Here is a 25551-nt window from a genome sequence, read left to right as displayed (position 1 = left end):
CAACTCTCTCTTCCATATATAAATAATTCATTTTAATCAGCATAATGAGGTATTTTTTGCTGGAAATAATTCAAAGAAAGCATGAGGCTGACCAGTAATGTTTTTTGAGGTGGAAGTAAAGGGCTCCCAAAGGAGGAAATAACTCCTATCGCTCTTCCCACCAGTAACCCTCACGGTTCCAGTAAATATGCAAGTTCCAGTACGGTTTTAGATTGCCTGTCGCCATTTCCTCTCCATGTGCGTGTGCACGGCAAATACAGAACTCACATTTCTGTTCAAGGGGCACAAGGGTCAGCGGATATTAATGAATAGCAGTAAGTAAAGGGCTGAGGTGGGAAACATGCATCCGATTTTAGGGGTTCTCCCCGGGGGCTGATACATGAACAGTTACGACTGGAGGAGAGGCAGTCTTGTTTCCAACATCTGACATGGAAATGCCTAAAAAGAGGACCTTAGAACAGCAGTGGGCAGAGGCTGTTCATCTTAAACTTACCATCTTGAGTGTATTTACTCTATGTGCGCTGAGTTCTCTATAAGCAGAAATTTTAAAAATAGATGCAAACATGTGCTAATTATACGCTCTGACATTTCTCATCCCCGAGAAGTGAGACTCATCAGAGCCTGATGGCAAATAAACCCTACAAACCTATAAACATCAGTTCTAAGTGGAGCTCTATGAAAAACAAAGAATTGATAAGGGACCAGAGAAAAAGGAAGCCACGAGTCTGGAAAGCCTCATTGTAGAAGGGACTCACTATTACTCACCTTTGCAATTTGGTCAAACTTTCCAAAGAGCTCGTTCAGCATGTGGACGAGTTCTCCTGGAGAGCAGTCACTGGCCAGCCGGGTGAAGCCAACGATGTCTGCGTACAGGATGCTGTGGCACAAGGGGAACAGTGTTTGCAAGCTCGTGTTTGTTAACAAGTAATGACACTTTTTTTCCCCCTTAAAAGAGTATATAGTTTTTTACATTTATATTTGTATCTTACAAGAAAATTGTCATCTCCCCAGATAGGAAATACATACACATTTTGCCAAACTTTCCTATTAAAAATGTTTTTTTGTTTAATGCTGTTTTTATAATTAAAATTGGAGAAGAAAAAAAAATCACATGATGCACTCTGTCCATTCTAACGGATGACCTTTATTCCCTGATGGACAGTCTCCCCTCCCTCCCTGGTTTGCGCGGTATTCATTCTGAGAGTTCAAGACACTGGCGGAATTCAAGTATCAATGGCCTATGCCTCTGTTTGCACTGTTACATGCATTTACTTTATAAGAATTTCTAAAGTAAAGGAAAAAATAATAAAAGCAAATTCTGTTTTTACTGACTCGAAGAAAGACTAACAATCTTCTTAAAAGAAAGAGTACTTAACCAAAGGTTTTGGATGACTTACTGCTTGCTAGGATGAAGCGGACACAGTTTGTCTCCCTCAAACTCAGAGTGTTGCTGGGGGGCGGAGGAGAGGAGTTAAGAAAGTAAGGAAGGACTCTAACAATGTCCAACCACAGTGTTAACAAGTGTGTGTGTGGGGGGGGTTGGTTAGCTGGTGACGAGCCTGGGAAAGCTTCCCTCCATGCGATGTACCTGCTAGTGGGACAGATGTCAGATTTCTCTGAGTTGTGTCTGTGTTTCGTTAACCTTCAAGGGTCAGGATGGGGAAACACGGCCCCAGGATGTGCGATATCACTTTTCCATACAACAACATGCTTCTGATTTGTATAAAGGCCTCACAAAGAAGCCTAAAATTCCTGCTGGCAGTTGGGGATTCAGATAACATGGTTTAAGACAGACCCTGAGACAAAACTGACTGCCACTTCATACCCATTAGAATGGCCCTTATCAAAGAACTGGGAAGTAACAGATGTTGTCAAGGGTGCGGAGAAATCGGAGCCCTTGTGCATTGCTGGTGGGAACGGAAAAATGGTGCAGCCACTCTAGCAGACAGTGTGGTGGTTCTTCAGCAAGAGAGACAGGCTTCCCAGATGGCCCACTGAGTTCCCTCCCGGGAAAACAACCCAAAGAGTGGAGGCAGGGACTCAAACCACTATTTGCACCCCCATGTTTACTGCAGCATTATTCACAATCATCTAAAGGTAGAAACAACCCAAATGTTCACTAACAGATGGATGGATAAAGAAATAGGGATAAAAGAAATCTCTACAACGAAATATTATACAGTCTTTAAAAGAAATGGCATTCTTCCACATGATGCAATACGGATAAACCTTGAAGACGTGCTGCTGCGTGAAATGAGCCAGGCCCAAGAGGACAGACACTGTAGGAGTCCACTCACATGGGATACCTAGAGTAGTCAAACCACAGGGACAGGAACCAGAAGGGTGGGTGCCAGAGACTGGGTGGGGGAGGGAAGCTGCTGCGGAATGGGTACAATGGGAACAACGGGAAGGTGCTTGACGCCGCTGCACTGACAATTAAACATGGTTAAAACTGTGTTTACGTTATGTTATATATATTTTGCCACAGTAAAAAAAGGAACGTGGCAGCGGCCAGCCTGATCTTAGGCAGAAAACAACTGGCTCTCTGCTGTTGGCCGTACTCGTTCGCTGGGCCAAGCATGAGGTTTGTGGCTTCATCTTGAAGGAAAGACTTGGTTCTCTGTTGATGACAAAAGCTGGGGGAGAACCCTCTGGTCCAAGAAAACCAGGGCTGCAGGGGCTTCCACACCCTCCATTCTGTTCAGACGGTGCCATCAAACCTTCCCTACTCCCCCCATAGCACCCTATAGCAGCACAGATCACGGATGCTGAGCCTGGTCCAAGAGGAAAACGCTTAGAGAGTGTGTCTGATCCAAGGCAGCACTGGGAGGGAGAATGTGCAGATGGGTGGCTGACAACCTCCACCGTGTTTCCTGTGGTCCAACCCTGTAGAGGCTAAAGCCACCCCCCCACCCAGGCAGGCTGGCTGTAAATGTCTTATGATGGTCCAAAAACTACTCGGCAGCCAGGAGACTGAGGATGTAAACAGGTCGTGGTGATGCGACGTGCAAAGGGTTACAGGAAAGGAAGCAGGGTACTCTTTGGGATCACCCAGGTACCCGACCTAGATCTGACCACATGACCATCTTAGAAAGATCACTCTGACCACAGCAACCTGGAGGCAGGCAGGTCAGTTAGAATCATAGCCCTTTCATCCAGAAGGCCCATGTGGAAGGTATTGTCAGGCGAAATGGAGAGAAATGGACAGATACGGGAGAAACGTAGGGAGGATGAATCAGGCGTGGTTTGCGATCAGATACGGTGGGCAGTGTGTCTAAGGGAGGGAGGCACCGAGGATGAAGACCAGTTTCTGATTGAGAAGGGGGCTCAAACCTAGCTCTGAACAAGTCGAAGCAAGCTTGGAGGGGAAGATGACCAGTTCAACTCTGGTTGGGTTGAGTTTGATGGTGGTGTTGGTGGAGCGTCTAAGAGGAAGATACCCATTAGGTGAGTATGGAAAGCTATGGTTGAATTCTGCATCTTTTAAAAAATATTTATTTATTTGACAGAACGAGAGAGAGTGTGAGGGCATGTAGGGACATAGGGAGAAGGAGAGAGAGAAGCTCAAGTGAACTCCACACTCAGCATGGAGCCCAGTGTAAGGCTCAATCACCTGACCCATGAGGTCATGACCTGAGCTGAAATCAAGAGTCGGACGCTCAACCAACTGCGCCCTCCAGATGCCCTGGCTGAGTTCTGCACCTTGGTATCCCACAGATGGTAACTGAAGTCCTGAATGAGAACTGGAGAGAACAGAGCGGAGCTAGGAGAAAGCTCTGAAAACACTCATTTACAGAGAGGCTAGATTTAGGGAAGAGAAAATGTCAAAGGACATGGTAAGAAGAGAGAAGGAGGAAGATGTCAGGGAGTCCACAGCGAGGGAGAATTCTTTAAGCAGGAGGGCAAGGTCAGCTGGCCAACCACACCGAGCTATCAGAAAGAAGGATGCAGGGGCTAAGTCAGACTCAGATCTGGAAGCACGGCAACTGGTGGCAAACTGAGCGGGCATGAGCTCTGTGCCATGGTGGATGGAGGTGGACGGCAGAGGGTGAGGGTTTGAGGAGAGAGGGAAAACGGTGAAGACCAGTCAGAGAGTGAAGAACCACCTTTCTAGAATCTTGGCTTTGAAAGCGAGAGAGGGCCAGTCTCAGAATTGGATGGTGGCATTGGATTACGGGACCTGTGCTTATTTTCAAAGATGGGATGGGTTTGTGAATGTTTCCGTACTATCGGCAGGATTCAGAGGAAGATGCTGAAGATTTGGGAAGTACTTTCCTTCTAGAAATTCCTCTCTTCCTCCTCATGATTATACACATTATTAGCATCCTCAGAAGATTAAAGAGCTAGGATATATCATTAACAGAGAATAACCATTTTTTTTTTGAATGAATGAATGGCCAAAGCAGAACTAAGAATTAACAGATCTTTGCTGTCCACAATCCTAATGAGAATTATTATCCAAAAAACCCCTCAAAACTGCTCAGGTATTGACTGGACTCTCCACAATATCCGTTTACCATGCCTGCTTCTTGGCTTCTGTTTATCCTGTCCAAGATGAAAAAGTCGTGTTTTCGTATTTCTTATAAAAACAGTTGGTACATCATGTGATTTATGTATGCTTTTACATTTTTAACTTTAGGTATTGAAGTTACTTTAGCATTCCCAACTATAGTTTTGAAATTTTTTTCATTGAATTTTTTAAATTTATTTTTTATTTTTCAGTGTTCTTGACACGGCAAACATATTCTAAATGATCTCTGAAGGCACTTCTCCAATCCTTTGCCTTGACAGTGTGGTAGTCTGCTTCCAAGATGGCTCCAGAGAGACCCTCACCTCATGGGACTTACTCTTGAACTGTCCACCCTCCCCTGGGGTGGGGCTGATCTGCGTCCCCAGGAGGATGCTGCAGGAATTACGGCAATGACTTTGCAAGCCTAGGTCATAAAGGAACTGCTGTTGCCCATGGCCCTGTCCTGGATCCTTGCTCTGGGGAAGCGAGCTCCCATGCTGGGAGGTCCCTCTAGCCACCTGTGAGCAGTAGCGCAGCAATGACGACCTGCAGCCTCCAGCCAACAGTCAGGGCCCCTGAAAACCACGTGAGGAGCTGCCTTGAAGCCAGGTCCCCCAGCAGCCCTCCCGACACCAGGCCTGAATCTGTATCAAAGACTGTAAGTCAGAACCACCAGCAGAAGCAGCTCTCAAATTGTGACAGACAGAGACTGCGAGCTGATGTTTACTGTTGTCTGAAGCCACTGGGTTTTGGGGTCCTTTGTACCGTACAAATTGGTAGCCGATACAGACGGCATGGGGAGCCTTCGTCACCTGCCTGAGGCCGGTGGTTTCATTTTTATCAGGCTCTTTGATCCTGGGTCATTTCACAGAGACTCGAAGATATTCCAGGACTCTGTTTAGATAAGGCTGCATTTATCTTTACGAGTGTGAGAGTCCCCATTTGTGACTTACAACTCTTTCCTCAAGTAGGAGGGATATTGCTGATTTTTCAGACAGCTAAGGCTGGAAAGGGAAATTTCTAGTAAAATACACCTTGCCGGATACCATGAGAATGTTTCTTCTTTAATTCTTTAAGTGAAACACTTAAAAACCTGAAGGCAGGCCAGTGTTTTAAATAATTGTACTCCTTAACAGGTGTGGATGTTCTTGTAATACACTCATTTTTTTTAAATTCCTCAAAATGGTAGGGACTTAATTTAATTTAATTTTATTGTTATTATTTTTTTACCCCTGATTCTCCATTTAGCCGCTGCTTCCTTAATTCTCAGTGATAATGCAGCTTTTTTCCATTACTGCTTTCCCAATCTGCATTTCTCGTTATACATTTAGCTCTGTGCATGCTTGGACATGCCTGGGCCATATCACCAGCTCTACACACCTTTCCTAAAATCTGGGGTCAAAATGATATGTGTCTTAGCAATGTAGTAAATTGCAGTGGCAAAGCCTAGTCAAATGTGTTTCTTATTAATAAACTTCAAAAACCCTTGACTTGCGGCAACCAGACTGGAAGCTTGGATCGTGCACTGGAAAGGATCCAGGCTTGAGAGCGAAAGGGCAAGGAGCCAGTGCTCAGCCAGTTGCAGTTATGTTTGTGGTTGTGGCTCCCGAACTAGTGAACAGGGTGAGTAATGACAAGGCGGAATGCATGAGGCCAGATGCACGAGGTACTTATCCAGAGAACCTGGCAAGAAAGAAAGCACTACTGCACCATAGCTGAATGGATATAAGGAGAACCCCCCAAAGAAGTGGCATGAGGCTTGGGGGGCTTGGGGAACAGTGAGGGACCAGGCACCTGGGTCTGGAGGGGGTGCATTCTGCAGCTGGGAGATGGGCAGCATGGGAGGAAACGCCCCCCACACTGAAGTGAGGGCCCCCACAGCTCCTCCCTGAAGGAGAGCTAGGGGAGAAGGAGGCCCCACAGGGTTCTCCTTCCAGATCTCAATCCCATGCTGATAGCATGTCTTCCACGTACTGTGATTCTAGGAACAGCTCCCTGAGAAGCAGATGGGACTATGGCAGAATGGAAAGCAGGGACTTGCTTATTAACTAAGGGGCACATCAGTCCCCTGTGACATTGGTCACTGGTTGGCCATACCCGGACACCCATCATTCCTGACGGTCAGGGAGTGCTCACTTCACTGAGGCCCTGGCCCCCCAAGTCCCTCCGGAGGAGTCAGGTCTTGCCTCAAGAGCCCACTGTACTACCGTCAGTCTTTCTACAGAGTTGCGGGTCCTGGGCTCGGGGATGCCATGAAACCTATCCATGGTGTTCCCCGGATAAGGACCCACTAACCACCTCTCTCTCCTTTGGGGCAGAAGGTCAGCCGTAGAAAGCAGGGACATGACGGACAACAGAACCCAGTAAAGTGGGGAAGATTCTACTTCCTTATCTTCCAGTGAAGGCCCTGAGGGGCAGCGGGGGAGGGGGGTTCGGGGGGGGGCAGAAACTCCCATTCACTGTTTTGGAGGAGACAGGATTTTGTGAGACATGAGCTCCCAGGCTGGCGAGCAGCTCCCGGGACGTGCAGAGGGACAAGAACAGAGCAGCGTACCTCACGTTGGTGTGTCGCTTGACATACAGGTTGTGAAAGTTGTTCGTGTTTTCCATTTGGCCGGCTTTGGGGCCCTGCAGCCTCTGGATGATCTCGGCTTTCATCTCCATGGCTATGTGCGCGGGCAGCAGGGAGAGCAGCAGCCGCTCCTGAAAGAGGGCATGGGAGGAAGGCGGAGACTTTCAAATCATTACGGTAACACCCAAGTCATCTCTGAGAGCATCGCGGATCTGCGTTGGGGCCAAGTGGACCACTCTTTCCAGCAAGTTAAAACATGGGGAGTAGAAGGACATGTTGAAAAAAACCAAAATTTCTAAGGTCAGCATGTGTTATACTATTTATTATTTATGGAGTTCTAAGTATGTGTCCTTCAGACTGGAGAATAAAGGAAAGCAAAGATATTTCCTCCAAGGATACTATTTATCTACTCTGGTTTTAACATAGTAAAGCAGAAATTATATAAAAATGCCGGAAACCTATGGAGAGTTGAAGATACAAAATACTCATTTTTGACTGCCTGTTCATTTGGGAGATAAAGTACAAGCTTTATTGCATTTCAGAAAGTCAACAAATATTCCGTACTTCTGAAATAAGATAGTCAAATATTTTCAAATATTTCATTTCCTCTGTGATGACCACACAATCCCTTTTAGTGATTCTAAACTATTATAAAGGGACAGAGTCAGAAATAGCATCTGTAAAATGTCATGTATAAAAGACTACAGATGGAACACATGGAAATGATAAATTACAAGCCTTTCTTTTATTTTTGGTCTTTAGACACAGCAAACAGTGGCATGTAACATTACACTTATTTTAATATCTACCTATGTTAGAGTGACATTTGCAATACTGCTTTTGAGAAAAAGTATCAAAGAAGAGGAATCTTTGAAACTTTGTACTCATCCTTAGTTATTTTAAACATTAAATTATTTTAGTGGTGCCTGGGTGGTTCAGTCAGTTAAGCTTCTGATTCTTGGTTTTAGGTCATGATCTCAGGGTCGTGAGATCGAGCCCCACAGTGGGCTCTACGCTCAACACAGAGTCTGCTTGAGAGTCTCTCTCCCTCTCCCTCTGCCCCTCCTGCTCATGCACGCACATTATCTCTCTCTAAAATAAATGAATCTTAAAAAAACACATTCATGTATTATAGAAAACACCATATTTAGGTATTGTGCATTTAACAATTAATAGTGTTGGTTGAAAAACATTTCTTGAATGAAATATTTTCTCCGTCTTCCCCATTTTCTTTTTCTTCCCTTCTTATTCATTCATTCATTCATTCATTCATTCATTCACCAATTTATCCATTCATTTATGCAGACAAAGTAATAGAACACAGGGGAGGGGAAGCTAGTCTTTTTTCCCAGGTTTACAGGGCCGGTGTCCCTTTGGGTCAAGCCCTAGGGCACATCATTTTAGTGCCTGCTGAGAACGTCCACTGAGGGAGCAGAGGGAAGGTGTGGAGTGCATCCAGATGAAGATGCGAAGCCCTCACTGCAGCCCCTCCCCAGCCTGTTCTGGGAAAGAAAAAACAGATGAAAAGCTAATAGGAAACCGAGTGGGTACCTACGGGGGGATCTCACTGCATGGTAGAGTGTTTGACCAAGAACTGGCATAACTGAGTATTGGTCATTTGTTCTGTCATTCATTAATTTATTCACATATTCAGAAAACATTCATCATTTCCCATTAAATGCCAGGCCCCATGATAAGCACTAATAGTAGATGCAAAGAAGAAGAGAGTCAACATCCCTGCTACCATGTGGTTCATAATCCAGCAACAAGCCCACCCACAGTGCACTTTCCATCAGATGAAGCTGGAGCAACAGGCTAGTGTTTGCAGGAAGCCACATGCCTGAGATGTGGGAAGTCAGAAGGGAAACTAATAGTCCAGGAGCTCCTGCTATTCATGTGAAACAAATGAGTCAAAACAACACCTCTATTTGGTTAGTACTATCACCAATCTCTTTGCAAAAGGAGGCAGTTAGGTAGGTGGCAAGGTGCTAACAGTTGTCATAACATAAGTGCTGATACTGATATGACAAAGAGAATTTTAATCAGATTTTAATTTTAATCAGATTAATCAATTTTAAGAGATTAAGAAGACAATTTAATAATTATGTTCTTAATTTTCTTAAATTCTTATTGAAGCTTCCATTTAATTAAAATTAAGAAATAAAATGGAAAAATCCAAATATTTAATAAGTTAAATGTCTATATGCACATCTGGGAAAATATAAATTAATATTAGTTGTACAAAATAATGAGAATAATGTCCTGGGTGATCTAAAATACAACATAAATGAAATCTACAATGGCATTAGCACAATCTGTGAAGTGGGAGTAAGTGGATTTAAAATATTCTGAAGTCCTAGGATTATATGGGAAGTGGCAAAGGTAGTAATTTATAGTAGAATGCAGTAAGTCAAGAATGGATATAATTTCCACTTTAGGAACAAAGAGTGAAAGAATGTATGACTAAGAGGTTAGTAATAAAAATGAGACAGAAATTCTTATTAACCCAAAATAAGTCATAATGAAGAGTCAAATAGAACTTAAAACAGGAGAAACAAACAGAATATAAGTCATAAGATGGCTATTATTGGCCTTTTAGATCAGAAATTACATTAAATGTAAATGAACTAAATACTTCAAATACTTGACTAATACTGTCAGGTTGGATTTTAAAAAAGACAAAATGCAACTCTATTCACAATAAGCACATCTTAAATATAAGAACACAGCATTACAGAAAATAAGATAACAAAAAAGATAAATTATGAAAACCTTAATGAAAAGAAAGCTGGTGTAGCTACATTAATATAAAAAATAGACTTTGTAGATATTTCAGTCTTCAGGGAGAGGATGAGCAAGCCCACATATTTTCTTGAATTTTTTTGAGAGGAGGAAATAATAATTTTTGCTGTGGACATTGGAGATACATCTTCAAATGTGGTTCCTCCCACTCACAGAGACTGGGGACAGTAAAGGAAATAAAGGGACACCTTATACATTGCTTTATGGCTCAACTACTGTGGAAGCTCCCAGAAAAGAGTATTTGTTCTAGAGTTATTTCTTGAATGAATGAGTGACCTACTGTACATTTTATCTGGAACACATCAAAGACAAATCTAATTTCAAACCTTCTGTTTACTGTCAGTGATGACCATGGTGGGTGGGACCTGGAAACCTTGGGACCTGGGTAGACAGTGCTCATGTTTTAAAGTCATATTAATGACCCTCCTGACCACAAATATCAGCCCTAGGCACAAGCTACACTAGTGATATTCACACAAAGGAAAACTTGACTATTCTGCAAAATAAGGGTAGTGATTGCCTTGGGTTTTCCTCCCTGGAAGACTATCACACTGTGGTTATGGGCCAGGGAATGGAGGGAAGGAGTAAAAGACTCATGCAGAGGGAGGAGAGACACTAGTTTCATATCAACAGTCTGCATTTAAGGAGAAAGCACATTCCAAGCTCCCCCATGTTGGGAAATGGCCAGTGAACACTGGTAGCCACTTGAAGTTATATTCTGATTTTATTCCTATCCTAAGCTCAACTTCCCTTCTGTTATTCTCCAACTTTCACTAGCAATCTAAAAATATAGCAACATCATGTTAGTTTAAAAGGAGGAGGTGAGTTCAAATTTTGGACTTAAGCAAAATGCTGAGAGCAGAAAGCATGCCCAACTATGGGAGACATCTCAGCATGCAGCTAGGGGCCAGGATAAGCAATACCAGGAGGACAGAAAATACTGAATTCAATAATGGAATAAAAAAATCAAGTAACTGGGTTTAGTAAAGAAACAGATAGCCCCAGAAAAATGGACCCATTTGTAATTAATTCAGAATACCAAGAAACTACTAATGACATGAAAATACAAGTTCAAATTTTAAAACTTGAAAAAAGTCTGTGTCCTTACTATGCACAAATCGAGCATTTGGTTTATTTGGCTGATGGCTTGGTGGTGATACAAGCTGGTTCTCTCTCTAAGAACCCATGTGAAAAGATAATGGGATTTATGCTTAAAATAAATGATAAACCCTTTTGAAATCTTGATATCAAGAGTTAGTCCATCATCTCATCTTTGGCCACCCATCCCCCAAATACATAGATTTGCCACTTATCTTGCATTCTTCCATGTGGTGGCCTTTGTGACCAACAGACATTTAAGAAGTCTAAAAGTCGTTAAAATATATAACATATCCAAGGAAGTATTTAAGATAGATAGACTTTGTCCCTTAAAGCTTGGGGCTGAGTTCCACTAAGGCAACATTTACTTAAACCCATTTCCATAAGGACTGAGCACACTATATGTACTAAGGGATACTGTGTGGGATGGTCACTTTCCATTTATTGATTGATGTATTGGATAGTTGGGTATAAGACCAAATATTACAAAGGAGTCACTATGTTAAAAATCTATCTCAACAAACAGGGGAAAGCTAGTGAGGAATGTGTGAAGTTGCTGTCAACAATCATCAGGAGGCCTACCTGCTCATGTTCTCAGCATGAATAGACCAACCCTGGACAGAGCCAAGGGAAGCATATTGCTCTGAGATGCCATCAAATCTCTGTCATCATCAAGGCAAGTAGACACTGACTATAAATTTGTTAACTTCTGAAACAGTAATAAAGAACGTTATAGAATGCACAATGTAACAGATTACAAATCTGGACCTACGCTGTCTTTTTAGAAATCCCAGTGGAATCTGTGTGTCTATAGAGAAGTCTAGTGATTGGCTTAATTTGAATGAAACGAAGTTAGTATTCTTTCTGATGGGTGATGGATGAGTCAAGGGCCATGAAAAAAATAAAATTCACCAGGACATAATGTTCAACTTATAGAGTTCTGCTCTATTCTCTTATGATCATTACCTGTGCGTGTTCATGGATTCTGTGCAGTCTTCTCTAGGATTTAAAACAATCAGTAGCCTTTCTCACTGTTCACACTCACTTCTAGTCATGCTTCTTGCGGCCGGTGCTGCCCTGTCCATATTCCCTCTGCCTTCCTTGGAGGCCACCTACAGCTCGTTCCTTCCAGTTTCATGGGTTTCAACCAATGACGGAGAAATGATGGATAAATTCTCTGACTTCTGCACCTACATCTCTCAGTGGAAAGATCTGAGCATGCTCCATGCTTCCCTCTGAGGGTCTCCAGCAGGTCTGAACCCTGGATGCTACCAGTGTCCCCTTCCAATAGCTGACCTCCCTCCCTGACCCACTTCCTCACTCTGCTACCTGCAACCGCCTCCCAACTAAATGCCGCCACCCAGATCCTTGTCTCAGGGTCTGCTTGGGACAAACCCAGCTGAGATCTTTCCAAGCATCTTCTCTCCTCCTCATATACTCTGTCATAAGAATAGGCTAAATCCCAAAGTTAGCCTTTCCTGAAGGACAGAGTCCATGAACAAAAAAAGAATCCAATATAGTAATTCTCTTTCAGGCCCATAGCTTCATTTAATGACCAAATGTAAATTATAATCTTTATTTTAGACTCAAATGCAGATGGATGACTGGCTTTTTATAGGTAGTTTAAAAAATATAAGACATATATATATATATATATATATATATATATATATATATATGTTGTATAAGGCAAAATTTTCTTTTTTTCCCCCTTTTTTTAGTGTTCAAGAATATGTGTGAATTTAGACTGGAATTCAGATTTTAGTAACAGCCAACCAGACAAATTTAAGAACCCAAGGCTGCCTTACTACCATGCTGTTCTGGTACCACTGGTAGAAAGCAGAACCTCAGATTAGAGCTCATGAATGGGGTCTGTGCTTTGGGGTCTGCACATGTCCTCTTGGTGATGACAGCATTGGACAAGAGGGTGAGCCTCAACTAAAAGCCTGTACTGAAATATGTAAATCAATACACTTTTATCTTTTTTTCTTACAAAATGCTATACTCTGAAGAAAAAAAAAAGGCCCAATATTATGGCACACATGATGAATTTCAACTCAATTCATAATCTGACAAGGTTAATATTTCCATTAATATTTCAGCTTTTTGCTAATGTAGCTGTGTGCCCTGCCAAATTATCAGAAAGCAACCCACAAATGTAAGTGCTTAATATGCCGGATATAACCCAGCTCCGCTCTCCCTCCAAGTACACTGGAGAAATTCCTTCAGGGGATTTTTGGACAATCAAGCTGTCATTAGATTGACTGACGCATACCATTACTACTTCTTTCTCTTCCTAGAAAAGACTGTCTAATGACAGAAAATCTGTCTAATTCAAAGGTTATCTGATAAATCACGGCCCTGGCTTCAGGGGTCTATTTCAACACATCCTTTTATTAAACCTCCAATTATTATTCATTAGCAATTTTTCCCCTAGAAATTGTTCCTTTACATTGTGCCTCATAGAAGAGCTATGGAGTTAGTAAATTCCAATGCCCTGTTGATCAAAGTGTAGGACACTTTGAGCTCCAAGGTATTTCTAATACAATGAAACAAAGCAGATGTTATAACTTTCTATTTTTATGCTATTCTGGAGATTATTTTGGTTGATAGGAAAATCCAATTTAAGCAAAGAAGCCTGGTACTCAAATTTTGAGCGAAGATATGATAATGCATGTGATGCCTTGTGCCTTCAATAAGCCATGCATGTGATAACAATTTAAACCTGCTGAATTTTTCAAAGGAGAGGAAGACCGTGACATGCTCCTTTTGTAAGATGGACATTTTTTTCTCTTTCAAGATTCTTATTTCTAGTTTGTTCTTATTTTAAATGCAATCCAGTTACATCAGGATGCCAAACCAATGTAACGAACAGAAGGGATATTGTTATAAATGTTTCTCCTCCCAACAGAAAGTAGCTATCAGAATGAAAAACACCAGATCCCTAAGCAGCCACCGGGTTACATGTGGTGCTAAGAAGACAGATGATGTCATTTAATACTGGCCTGCCATATGAAAGGACAATGTGTCCATTCAGGAGCAAATGCTGAGAACACTGCACTCAGAAAACACCTGCCTGGACATGAAGATACATCCACACCTTCCCCAGCTCGTATCTTCTCTCGCAGCCGGCTTCATGAAAAACAGGCAGCCTCAGAAACCAGGCAGCCTCCCCTGGTACCACCTCGATCATCAGCGCATCCCCAAAATATGTTCTAGTAACCACTGCCACTGTTGCTGTTTCCTGTTGTTAAATGAGCTTCTTTCTTTCAGGTTCCTCCTTAAAAATCCTGTTTCACATCAATTAACCAGAACACACTGAATGCTCCTAATACTTTAAAGGTCTCGTTTCATCTTTCTATGATTTTTACAAACAATTCAGTCATGAAATGGGTGTATGAAAGAGAGTCACTGCATTTTGTAGTAGAAACAACACCGACATGGAGTAAGATGTGGCTTCCCGACCTTTTCCAGCCACTATCTAGAACACCCCGACCACGTCACTGCAGACTTTGAGTCTCAGTTTGGTCGTCTAAAAAACCTGCCTTTTCAGCCAGAGGAGCTGAAGGTCTCTATGTCCACGGGAATGCTGAGCATTTGTTGGAACCACAGGTTGCCCCTTCCAGAATTTACTTCTCAGTGTTTTGGGGTTGAACAGTTGGTGACACATAGAGAAAAGGGCCCAAGTGCTCACGCTGTGACATGGTGGCAAATACTGTCAGAAAGACCATGAAGAAGGAGTGACCACTTGGAATCTTGACCATGGCAAGAGGAGACTGAGCCTGTGCTGGTTCTTGAAGAGTGACTTCAGTAAGGGGGGGGGGATGAAGAGGGACCAGAATTTCTGGTGCGCCCTATGGACGGCCGGTGTTGGCATACAGAGGGAAAGCCCGTCTGTTCGCTCCACAGTCTAGGAAAACTGGAAAGCTTAGTGCAAATTAAAATCAATATGCAGTCATAAACTGCTGTTTCCTTTTACAAAATGGTAAGTCCTTTCATTACATTCTTATATTGCTGCCTCATTTTACAAACCCTGGTCACATTCAGTCTCATGTGAATGTTAACATTTTTTACCCAAAAAGGGGCACTCTAGATACAGTGTCATTCAGAAGGGCGCGGTGAGGCGGCCGGTGTTCACCGGGGAGTCAAGACCAAATGGAACTTCTGTCTCCTGACTTTACAGCCACTGACCACTCTTTGCACTTGTTCTGATTTGCAAGCTCAGTGAGACGATGGAGAGGTTTTTAGAGCACACGTCATTAATAGACAGTACAAGAATGAAATTATCGCTCTCATGGGATGACTCTCGAGTTCAGAGAAGCTGGAGAACAAAAGGGCCAATCAAGTCAAAGTATAAACTGTGTTTATAGTCACGGGGGATAGTAAACGGATACTTTTCAACTTGAACTGTTTACCATCCACTGTCGATTTGATTCTCAAAAATAGAGCTTCTGGTGGGAAAAAAATCACTGATAAGATAGAAATCTTCAATCCTCAGATGGAGACTATGGAGGTCCTAAGATAAGAGGCACAGTACTCTGTTCCCTCAGCCAGCCTGCAGGGCCATCCACTGCACACAGTGCCCAGAGCAAGATGGCAGGAGGGGCCCAGGGGATCACAGGCACCTCCCAGGCCGGTGCACCCACCTGGTCTGGGCACAACACAACTCAACGCCGGTGCGGCTGAATCACCCAGAGAGCTCATCGTGCAAACCCCCACACTCACACAACACAGAGTAAAAGTCAAGTGCTCCACAGTGGTGTGAATTCTGGTCTGATGGGCTTTTCAAAGAACAGCTGCCCATGAGCAAGGAACCATCCAGCCTGAAGCTGGTGAAGGCGGTTGGAGAAAACACTGCGGAGAAAATGTATAAAGACTGGCCACCCTCCCGAAATTTTTGGGGGGGGAACAGGGGCAAAAAAAACCCCATGGTATACAGGTGGCCAAAAGATTTCTCCCCAGAAGAAGGGAAGGGGGAGATGCCAATAATTAACACTACTGACAGAAGGAGATCAACAAGAAATAAGTTTGTTGGAAATCGACTTGAGGTAAGACTGCAAGGAGTAAAATGGGATAACCTGATGTTCACAAATGCAACCCTTCGATGAAACCACGTGCTAGAGAAGACTAGACACACTGTTCTGTGCAGGAAACACTTGTAGTACATGGACTTGTTTTTTTGAAGTAGGTGTTGACCCTTTCTTTCCTCACTCTACTCACTGTAGGCTTGGCCATGGTCTCAGTCTGATCAGTTCTGAACAGAACTTAGTAGGGGCCCCTCTTGGGGCTCACCATGTTCTTGCTTCCCTCTGCTTTGGGGACAAGCATTGTCCCCAGTAATGGCTACTACAAGCGCAGGTCCCACGTCTGGTGCAAAATGGCAGCCCACGACACCAGACAAACATGACTGAGAAGGCTTTATTGCTACCAGCACTCTGACTTGGGGGGGATTTTTGCCACAGCCTAGTCTAGCTATTCAGATAGCTGCAACACCGCAGGGCCATGTCTGCCGCCCCATGTGCTCAGTCCTGTGTGCTCAGGATTGTCAAAGCTGCCCTGACTTGGAGAGATGTCACGTACTCACTCCCACAAGCATCCTTGTCCCGTGAGCTGAGGCCCAGGGTGATAGGTCTGGAAAGCACCTCTGGAAGCAGCGGCTCTTTCCCCAGCAGACTGGAGCCGAGGAGACAGAATCAGAAGGCCGTGTGGCCATGAGGAGCATACTGGTAGTGTCCCCGTGACTTCCCAGCCCACACTGGTAGTCCCTGCCTGCACGGCTGGCCAGGGAACAAGGGGCTGGGGATCCGCCCGTCAGTGACTTTACGAGGTACAGGGACCCCACCCAGCGTGCAACATTTCAGGACTAATCTGCGTTTCTTTGTTCTGTGATGAAAAGCAGGGATGACAAGCCTAAAACACGGTTTTCTAACTAAAGGCTGAAGTTATGAGGATCTGCCCATTCTTCGTGGCGGCAGGTGTCGTCCTACACACAAAGCATTGTGGTCTGTAGTCTCCTATGAAGGTTTTCATTCTGACTGAATACAAAAGCTATGGGCTTCCCTCAGCCAACCAAGTGTCCCCACACTCCAGGATGCTGGCCGCGCAGCGTCACATGGTGATGTCCATGGCATCGGCCGGGACAAGCACAAGTGCACCAGCCTGTCTGCTGAGTGGCTGGGTGATCGAGTTCCCTTCCTGACCGAGGCGAGGCTGCAGGTTCGCTTTGTTTAAGCCCCCAGCAGCCTGGGATCGGAGTGTGGAGCGGGCTGCTCTCCCTGAGCCAGGGTGCTCGGATTTATGAAACCGTACGAGCCTGTAAGCGGGGTGTGACGGGGTGAGGATGGCTTCTGGAGGGCATGGAGCTTTGGAGGGAAGACCGGTGCCTTCAACGTTGTGACCAAGTTTTGCCTCCAAAAAGGTCTCTCAAGTCTCACCTGAGACATTCAGAATTGATCAAAGAAGAACAGGAGGGACACCATGGAAAGGAATGTCCTCCTTGTCTTCCCAGGAAATTACAGAACTGCTTGACTTGAACGCGGATGACGTGTTCTTAATTCCCGATTCTCTCCCCCACTCGACAAATACTTGTGGGCTACCTTCCACATACCGGTTCCCATTCTGAGCGATTTGTAAGCATCATCTCACTCAATGCTTCCCAAAACCTAATCAGGGAGCCATTCTTACTTTGCCCATTTCTACAAAGAGGAAACTGAGGGCCAGACAGATGGTGGAGGCAGGACTTGAACCCGGAGGTGTAGTCCATGGTTAGAGCTCTCCCAAACCGGTTTGCTAAACTCCACCCGGCGAGAACGGACAACCCATGAATGTGCAGAAGAATAAGCAATGGCTTCGGCTTGCGACAGGGAGGGGACCGCCCCCATGGCAGTGTCTCGAGTTGTGACCAATTCCCCTTTCTCGTCAGTGGGGTGCAGGGACCTTTTTCCTAAAACTAAACGTGGAGACTTGAACCCCAAAGCAAAATCCTCAGTCTCCCACACCGTCAACAGCCCTCAGCCTCCTCCCACCCGCCTAGCCTGACCCTGCCAGAAGCAGCCCCGGGACAACGCTAGGGCGCAGAGCAATGCGCCGCTGATATCAAAGGTTGTCTTTGAAAAGGGAGGGAGCTGAGAATTCTGGAAGCAACTGCTTGACATTTCTCCTGTGAACCCACAACTGAATCCTGAAACAGGCGCTTCCTTTCTCCTACTGTGGCTCAGAGATGAACAGGTGGTGTGGAAGGGGGACTCAAGGGCTCCGCAGCTCTGAAGTCAACGCTCCCATTTCTGCTTATTTGTCAAAAAATAAAGTGCCCTGACGCCGGCTTCTGGAGGAAAGCCTCCAAAGACACAACCTGGCGGACAACACTGCTTAAGTAGCGCGCCTGCCCTCGAACACGGATCGTCATCGGGCACAGACGCGGGTGATACCGAGATGTGCCCACAATTTCTGCACCACGTCATCGTCTCTGGAAAAGAAGGACGAGGAGGGAAGGCAGCTGACAGAGCGGCGCTCATTCCCAGTCCCCGCGTCAAGCAGTGTCCGAAGTTTCCCCACATTTAGTTAAAGACGCAAGCAGCAAGTGATCCAGCAAAATCCCCACAGCGAAAAGCTGAAGGGCTGTCCGTCCTAGAGTTGTACCAAAAGGGACTCAAAAGAAATGCCTGGGGTTCAAACTGAACAATAAAGGGAGCCTTCCACCTGCAGCTTGCTGGGCGGTGGCCTGGTACAGACCCGATCGGTGGACTCCCATCACTGGCCAACCATCATTTTTAAGAACCAGTAATCTCAGTAACAGCACATTTTCGTTCGGGGATTCTCCCACCGAAGGCTCACTCACAGTTCTGTCTTTGGAGACAATCACATCGAATATTAGCTTAAAAAAGCCAAACTGTGGGAAGAACCAAGATGCCCTTCAACGGACGAATGGATAAGGAAGATGGGGTCCATATACACGATGTAGTATGATGCCTCCATCAGAAAGGATGAATACCCAACTTTTGTAGCAACATGGACGGGACTGGAAGAGATTATGCTGAGTGAAATAAGTCAAGCAGAGAGAGTCAATTATCATATGGTTTCACTTATTTGTGGAGCATAACAAATAACATGGAGGACAAGGGGAGATAGAGAGGAGAAGGGAGCTGAGGGAAATTGGAAGGGGAGGTGAACCATGAGACACTATGGACTCTGAAAAACAATCTGAGGGTTTTGAAGGGGCGGGGGGTAGGAGGGTGGGGGAACCAGGTGGTGGGTATTGGAGAGGGCACGGACTGCATGGAGCACTGGGTGTGGTGCAAAAACAATGAATGCTGTTACGCTGAAAATAAATAAATAAATTAATTAATTTTAAAAAAAAGTGATTCTTGCTCAAGACCTCACATGTACTGCTACTTGACAAAAAGGAAGTCATGGCTTGGAGGGTCCATAATTTAAGAAAAAAACATCTTGCAATAAACCTTACTGTAAGTTACCTTACTGTAAGTTACAAGTTAAACTCATGTTTAAATCATACAGGTAATGCAGCAGGAAACTTTGACTTGGTGCGCTTTCTGACTCGGGTAATCTCAACGCAGAGGGTAAGGCCACATCCAAATTTTAAGTTCACAGGAAGCAGGCTGGCTGCCTGTGGGCTGAGCCTGGCCAGGCAGACAAGCTCCGATCGGCTTGTAGACGGCACATGTGGCGTGTGTGTGTGTGTGTGTATCTGTGTATGTGTGTAGGTATGTGTATGCATGTGTAGTATGTGTGTATGTGTATATGGGTTTGTGTAGGGGTGTGTGTGTAGGGTTGTGTGTATATGTGCGTGTGTGTGTGTGTGTGTAGGTGTGTGTGTATGTGCATGTGTGTGTATGTGTGTAGGTATGTGTGTATGTGTAGGGGTGTGTGTGTGTGTGTGATGTAGGTGAAGGAATGTGAACAGGTACACCCTGCAGGTACATTGTACACGTTTACCTTATTGGCATTTGCGGCAGGACAGCTCTTTGCCCTCCTGTACACAACGGGACGTCTAGCAGCATCTCCCCCGTAGACGGAGACAAGACTTCAGTAGCTCATAACCAGTGAAATGCCAGTAGAACCCCCATCCCCGTCTGAGACAACCCAAACTGCCTCCCGCCACTGCCAAATGCTCCTTCCTGGGGAGTGGGGAGCAGGCTGGAAAATTCCCCTGGTGGTAAACCACGGCTCTGAATCGTGAGACGTCCCCCTTGGACCTCTAAGCTGACTACTTTCACCCTATGGCCCTGGCCTTCTTCCTTCCCACTCTGGACTTCGTGGTCCATCACGTCAATCTCTTTTGTGCCCCCATCCTTCCAGAATGGAAGAGCACACCTCCCGGGGGCGTCCCTCGGAAAACACCATGACTGCTGCTCACGGGCCATCGACCAGAGGTCATCACAAGCCCATCTGTCTCTCTCAGGGATGCTGGGGACGGGTTTTTAATCAGGATGGCATGTCTCTTTACTAGAGAAGGAGAGAATGGATATCGGGAGATGAAACAGTGGTTTCTGTCCCAGGCAGGGACTACAAATGCAGCATTTCCACCAGAAACTACCTTCCCTCCTCTCGTAACCTTAGTCCAGTTAAAAAGTAACCACACAGAAACCTGCTCTCATCCTCGGTTACGTTCCCTCTCACCGTCCCGTGTCTACGAAGCAGCGATTCCCGTCCTTCCCGCCATGCACAGAACTTGCCCCTTTCCCTTGATCGACGGCTCCCGCCCCCCATCCCGTTTGGCCACTACCGCTGCCCGTCTGAGGAGAGGCTCACGTCCTCCCTAGCTTCCGCCTCCTATCCCCCCTCCTCGTGTTTTCTCTTCTGTAGCAGAGAACTTTCCATCAGGTGAGTCTCAGCTCGGAACATATCTTCTGACCAAGTCCGAACTCTCCAAGGTGTGACATGATATGCTACACCCCCGTGAGCCCCAGCTCCGTGCTTTCTCCTCCCCTGTCTCCCAAGCCTGCAAACCACCTGCAGCCCCAGCCCCGCACTGCACTCACTTCCTCTCCACAGAGCACGCTCCCTGGGACCCGAGCCCCTCGCTCCAACACAGGCTTTCCCTCCACGCCCACTTCCTCCATCAGGGCTGTCCCTGCAAATTGTTCCGTCAGGCTTATAATCACACACCTCCATCGCCTCCTCCCTGAGGGCTGCCCTGCATACACTCACCGCTCCCAACTCGGACAGGTGCTATGCACAGTTCCGGCACCCAACATTCACCCCTGAACTCTGCTGGAGCCACCTGACTACCTTCCTGCCCAAGGCTGTCGGTGTGGGTGTGCCTGAGCTGGGCTTTCTTTGATACCATATCCCCATATGGAACGCCAAGCTGACCCACAGTAGACACTCAGTAAACATTTGTCGGATACAGGAAAGAATGTGTGGTATGCAACTAACAAACACCTCGTTACACTTCAAACCAGATTTCCTCTGATAGCTCATTCATTCATCCGGTGTTTCAATGACGGAAGTCCAGAGAGTATCCCGGCCTCGACTCTGTCACTCACTAAGTGGACAAGGGGCAAACTGTTAACTTCTTCGGCTCTCAAAATCCGCCTTGTAGCCTGACAGGTGTTTGAACAGATTCCTACTGTCATTTCCACACCTACATTTCTTCCACTTTGAAAGGTGTCCAAAAGAAGCTGGAAAGACCGTCTCGAGTGTGGAAGCTAAGAAGAAATACATTCTGAATTTTTGTTTGTTTTTCGTAATTTTTAAGAACCGGTGCTTTTTCTGTGCTCTAAGACACGATGGGAGAATGTGTATAATAAAGATGTGTATGTACATCACGCATGCACGTAACACACGTGTATGTCCGTCTACACCTACAGATGTCTAGAGATAGATACAGAGTATCATTTGATCAGGTCACAGTGCTCAGGAGTCGGTGTGCACACGCGGATTTCCAGGGCAGCTGTGAAGAACCAAGGGCAGTTCTAGTCCTTTGTATATTTTTCCTGAAGGTGTGCTGAAATCTGAGCTTTCTACAGCAAAGGAAGTGGCACGGCTGTTGACTCTTGTGCAGGGGAAGGCAAGTGCGCACACAAACGACTTGGGCCCAGGCTCCTCCGGCAGCGACTCTGGCTGCCCGTGCGCAGCCCAGAGCAGGGCGCGGAGCGACGGAGGAGGGGATGACTAACTTACGAATCGCAGCCTCGCCAACGTGAAAAAGATGGTGGGTTTCCTGCCAGGAGTCAAAAACTGAGATCGGCGTGAGAATGAAAGTCAAAGCTACTGTGAAGAGAGGCTCTATTACATTAGAAAATATTTATGAATTTGACTCACAACATCAGCATCTAAAGACTTGGGAAGTCTCAGCAGGGCCACGCCATTAAGCACATTTGTCAGGCGTAAACAGATGTTTAAGAGCACTGAAGGGACAGGTGAGAAAGCTGGCACTTGGTGGAATACTGTATCTTGTGCAGTGATTTCTAAGGAAAATCACGCCATGCCCTCCCCAGCGTTTGGGCCTGTGTGGACCTGAGCTCAAGCCCGGATTGGATCAGGAATATACTCCAGTTACCTACCACTGCCAAGTGAATCACCCCAAAGCTAGTGGTGTAGAACAGTGATGCACTTTGTCGTCATGATCCTGTGGATTGGCGGGGCCGTTCCTTGGTGGTTACGCTGTGGGCCGCCACAGGACTGCGCTCACTGGGAGGGCTGGCTGGCTGGAAGGCCCACCATACCCCCAGCCACACGGCCCTACGGCAGTGCCTGCTGGCAGACGTCTGGTCCTTGGTTCTGCTCCACACGGTCTTTCATCCTCCGTGAGACTGGACTGGCTTCCTAATGGTGATCTCAGGGCAAGAGCCCCAGAAATGAGAAGAGAACTTCAAGGCCTCATAGGGCCTGTGCTCCAGACATCCCAGAGCGTGACTTATATTCTTTTAGAATAAGTAAGAAAAAGCCAGTTCAGATTCAAGGGATGGCAATTCGTTGGGAATTGGTGGTGGGAATGGTGGTGGTTTTCACTGGACACAGACTGGAGGGCAGGGCCTTCCAGCATTCATGGATCTAAAGGGCAACTAATTTCTACAGGCTCTATAGGCTCAGCCCAACTCCATGAGCAGCCCCAGAGCCCAGGTTCAAGTAACGATTGGGGAGATCTTGGATTCCAACTTGACTTTCTATGAATTCGCCACATGTCGTCTCTCTCTACATATCACTTCTCTCTCTTGTCCAGACACTGGCTCTGAGCTGGACTTCTACTCTTTAGGGGGAGGCCCGGAAGGACTAGCTCTCGGGGAGGATATGAGGCGAATGCAACTTCATTGCCACCACTATGTCCCTGTTTTGGTTTCTACCCTTGATCAACACTTAGCAAATAATTCTTAGAAATAACTTCAAACCAATAAGACACACAATGAAAATTCAGCAGCTGTCCACAAAGGCAGTGAGTCACTTTCAACTTATTTTAAGATCATTTCAGACATGAATCCGTGTAAATTAGCTCCGACAATGTGGGGGTTTTCAAAATTAATGTTGACTTCTTGTCACAAATATAAAAATAAACAAAAATTGGGTGGGATTGAGATTTCTTTTAATAAACAGTTTTGAAAGGAAAGGAGAAAATTAATGAAACGGGATTAGGATATGTGTCAGGATTCACTCTGAAGTGGTCCATGGAAATATCTGGGAATGTGCTGTTTCTGTTCAGCAATTTTACTAAAGCAGTTTTCTGGTAGCTTATAGAAACATACAATATCACAGTACCCAAAGCAAGATGTTCTTTGCATATAATATACGCAATTATGATTGAGAAGGCTATCTTTAAAAGAAGCAGCCAAATTTTCAGTTCACTTGTCGGACGTTAACCTTCTTACTCAACTTGGATTCACAACTGAGAAACTCATAAAATAAGATGTCGGATCCCCAGTCATGCTTTCCCAAATATTGCAAAACTATTTAAAAAAATCGGGTCTTAAAGGACCACACATTTAAAAAGTGAAATAGAATTATGTATTAACTTCCCAAATCATGATTTCCAGAAGATCATAAGGATAGCTACTTGCATTTACAAACATTCCACTGCAGCTGAACGGTTTTACCCATAAGCCCGTGCCCCTGCCAGGTGTACCTGGCTGACAGCTTCCACGCAACAGCAAAGGCAGTATTCATGACGTGAAATGGCCTAGCGAACCCAGATATCCCTCCTTCAAGTCTAAAACTTGTCCAGGAAGGTCATGGTCCTGTCCAGTCTCTCTACAGTACTTGCCACCATGTCTTTCGTAAAATTCTGGAGACATGGGTCTGCTTATTTCTCCCTGCGCACTCTCTCCCATCATGCTCCCTATTTTGGTTTGTTCTTAACTTCTCCTCGAAGATCTACCCTTGCCCCTCATCTGAAAGGGGACAGAGAAGCCTGTCCCGAATGGGCTTGCTGTGGGATCAGAGGAACAGATATTTACAAAGGGCTTAGAACAGTGCCCGGCAGGCGGGAGGCCCGTCCTTGTTAGCCTCGGGGACGGCGAAGTCTTCATTGACTGGTACAGACCCACAGGCATTGAGCTTCTCTCAGAATCAGGACTGGTTTCATAGTCAGTGATGCCCGCTGTCACAAATCATTCTCCTGATCCCTCACTTACACTGGTTTGCCCAGTTCTAGTCTCAATGACTTCAGGGAGGGGGGCAGAACAGGTAGAGATAACGCATTTTATTTACATACCCTTTGACATTCTAGATGTTTATTACACTCATCAAATGATCAGTAATTATGATTGCATTTGTTGATTAATCTAAGTAGATGAATTAGATAGGGGGCCAAATTTAGTTGTCACGTTAAAACCAGCATAGGGCAGAACTTCCCTCCCTCAATACCTAATAAAATAGGCCAACATTTTTAAAAAGCAACAAAGAAATTTCACCAATGACGGCAGTGACACAAAGAAGACATAGAAATGGCCAACAGACACATGAAAAAATGTTCATCATCACTAGCCATCAGGGAGATTCAAATCAAAACCACATTGAGATACCACCTTACACCAGTTAGAATGGCCAAAATTAGCAAGACAGGAAACAACATGTGTTGGAGAAGATGTGGAGAAAGGGGAACCCTCTTACACTGTTGGTGGGAATGCAAGTTGGTGCAGCCACTTTGGAAAACAGTGTGGATAGTCCTTAAGAAATTAAAAATAGAGCTACCCTATGACCCTGCAATTGCACTACTGGGTATTACCCCAAAGACACAGAAGTAGTGAAAAGAAGGGCCATCTGTACCCCAATGTTCATAGCAGCAATGGCCACAATCACCAAATGGTAGAAAGAGCCAAGATACCCTTCACCAGATGAATGGATAAAGAAGATGTGGTCCATATATACTATGGAATATTATGCCTCCATCAGAAAGGATGAATCCCCAACTTTCGTATCAACATGGAGGGGACTGGAGGAGATTATGCTGAGTGAAATAAGTCAAGCACAGAGAGTCAATTATCATATGGTTTCACTTACTTGCGGAGCATAAGAAATAACATGGAGGACATGGGGAGATAGAGAGGAAAAGTGAGTTGGGGGAAATCGGAGGGGGAGACAAACCATGAGAGACTGTGGACTCTGAGAAACAAAC

General features: G+C 45.3%; 1 protein-coding gene across 1 annotated transcript in view; it reads right to left on the bottom strand.

The window, feature by feature from the left end:
- Window positions 1-25551, bottom strand: part of LOC111153427 (adenylate cyclase 2) — a 406431-nt gene that overhangs the window by 121658 nt on the left and 259222 nt on the right. Inside the window, exons 5-6 of the mRNA XM_022512437.1 lie at window positions 7065-7213; window positions 766-877 (exon numbers count right to left, since the gene is read on the bottom strand). Coding sequence (XP_022368145.1) covers window positions 766-877; window positions 7065-7213 — 261 coding nt within the window. The remainder of the gene's footprint in view (window positions 1-765; window positions 878-7064; window positions 7214-25551) is intronic.

This window comes from Enhydra lutris, unplaced genomic scaffold (assembly GCF_002288905.1).
Source record: "Enhydra lutris kenyoni isolate GAN:26980312 unplaced genomic scaffold, ASM228890v2 scaffoldscaffold32, whole genome shotgun sequence".
Lineage (NCBI taxonomy): Eukaryota > Metazoa > Chordata > Mammalia > Carnivora > Mustelidae > Enhydra > Enhydra lutris.
The sequence above is the reverse complement of the archived record's forward strand: the minus strand, read 5'-3'. Positions and strand labels throughout refer to the sequence as shown.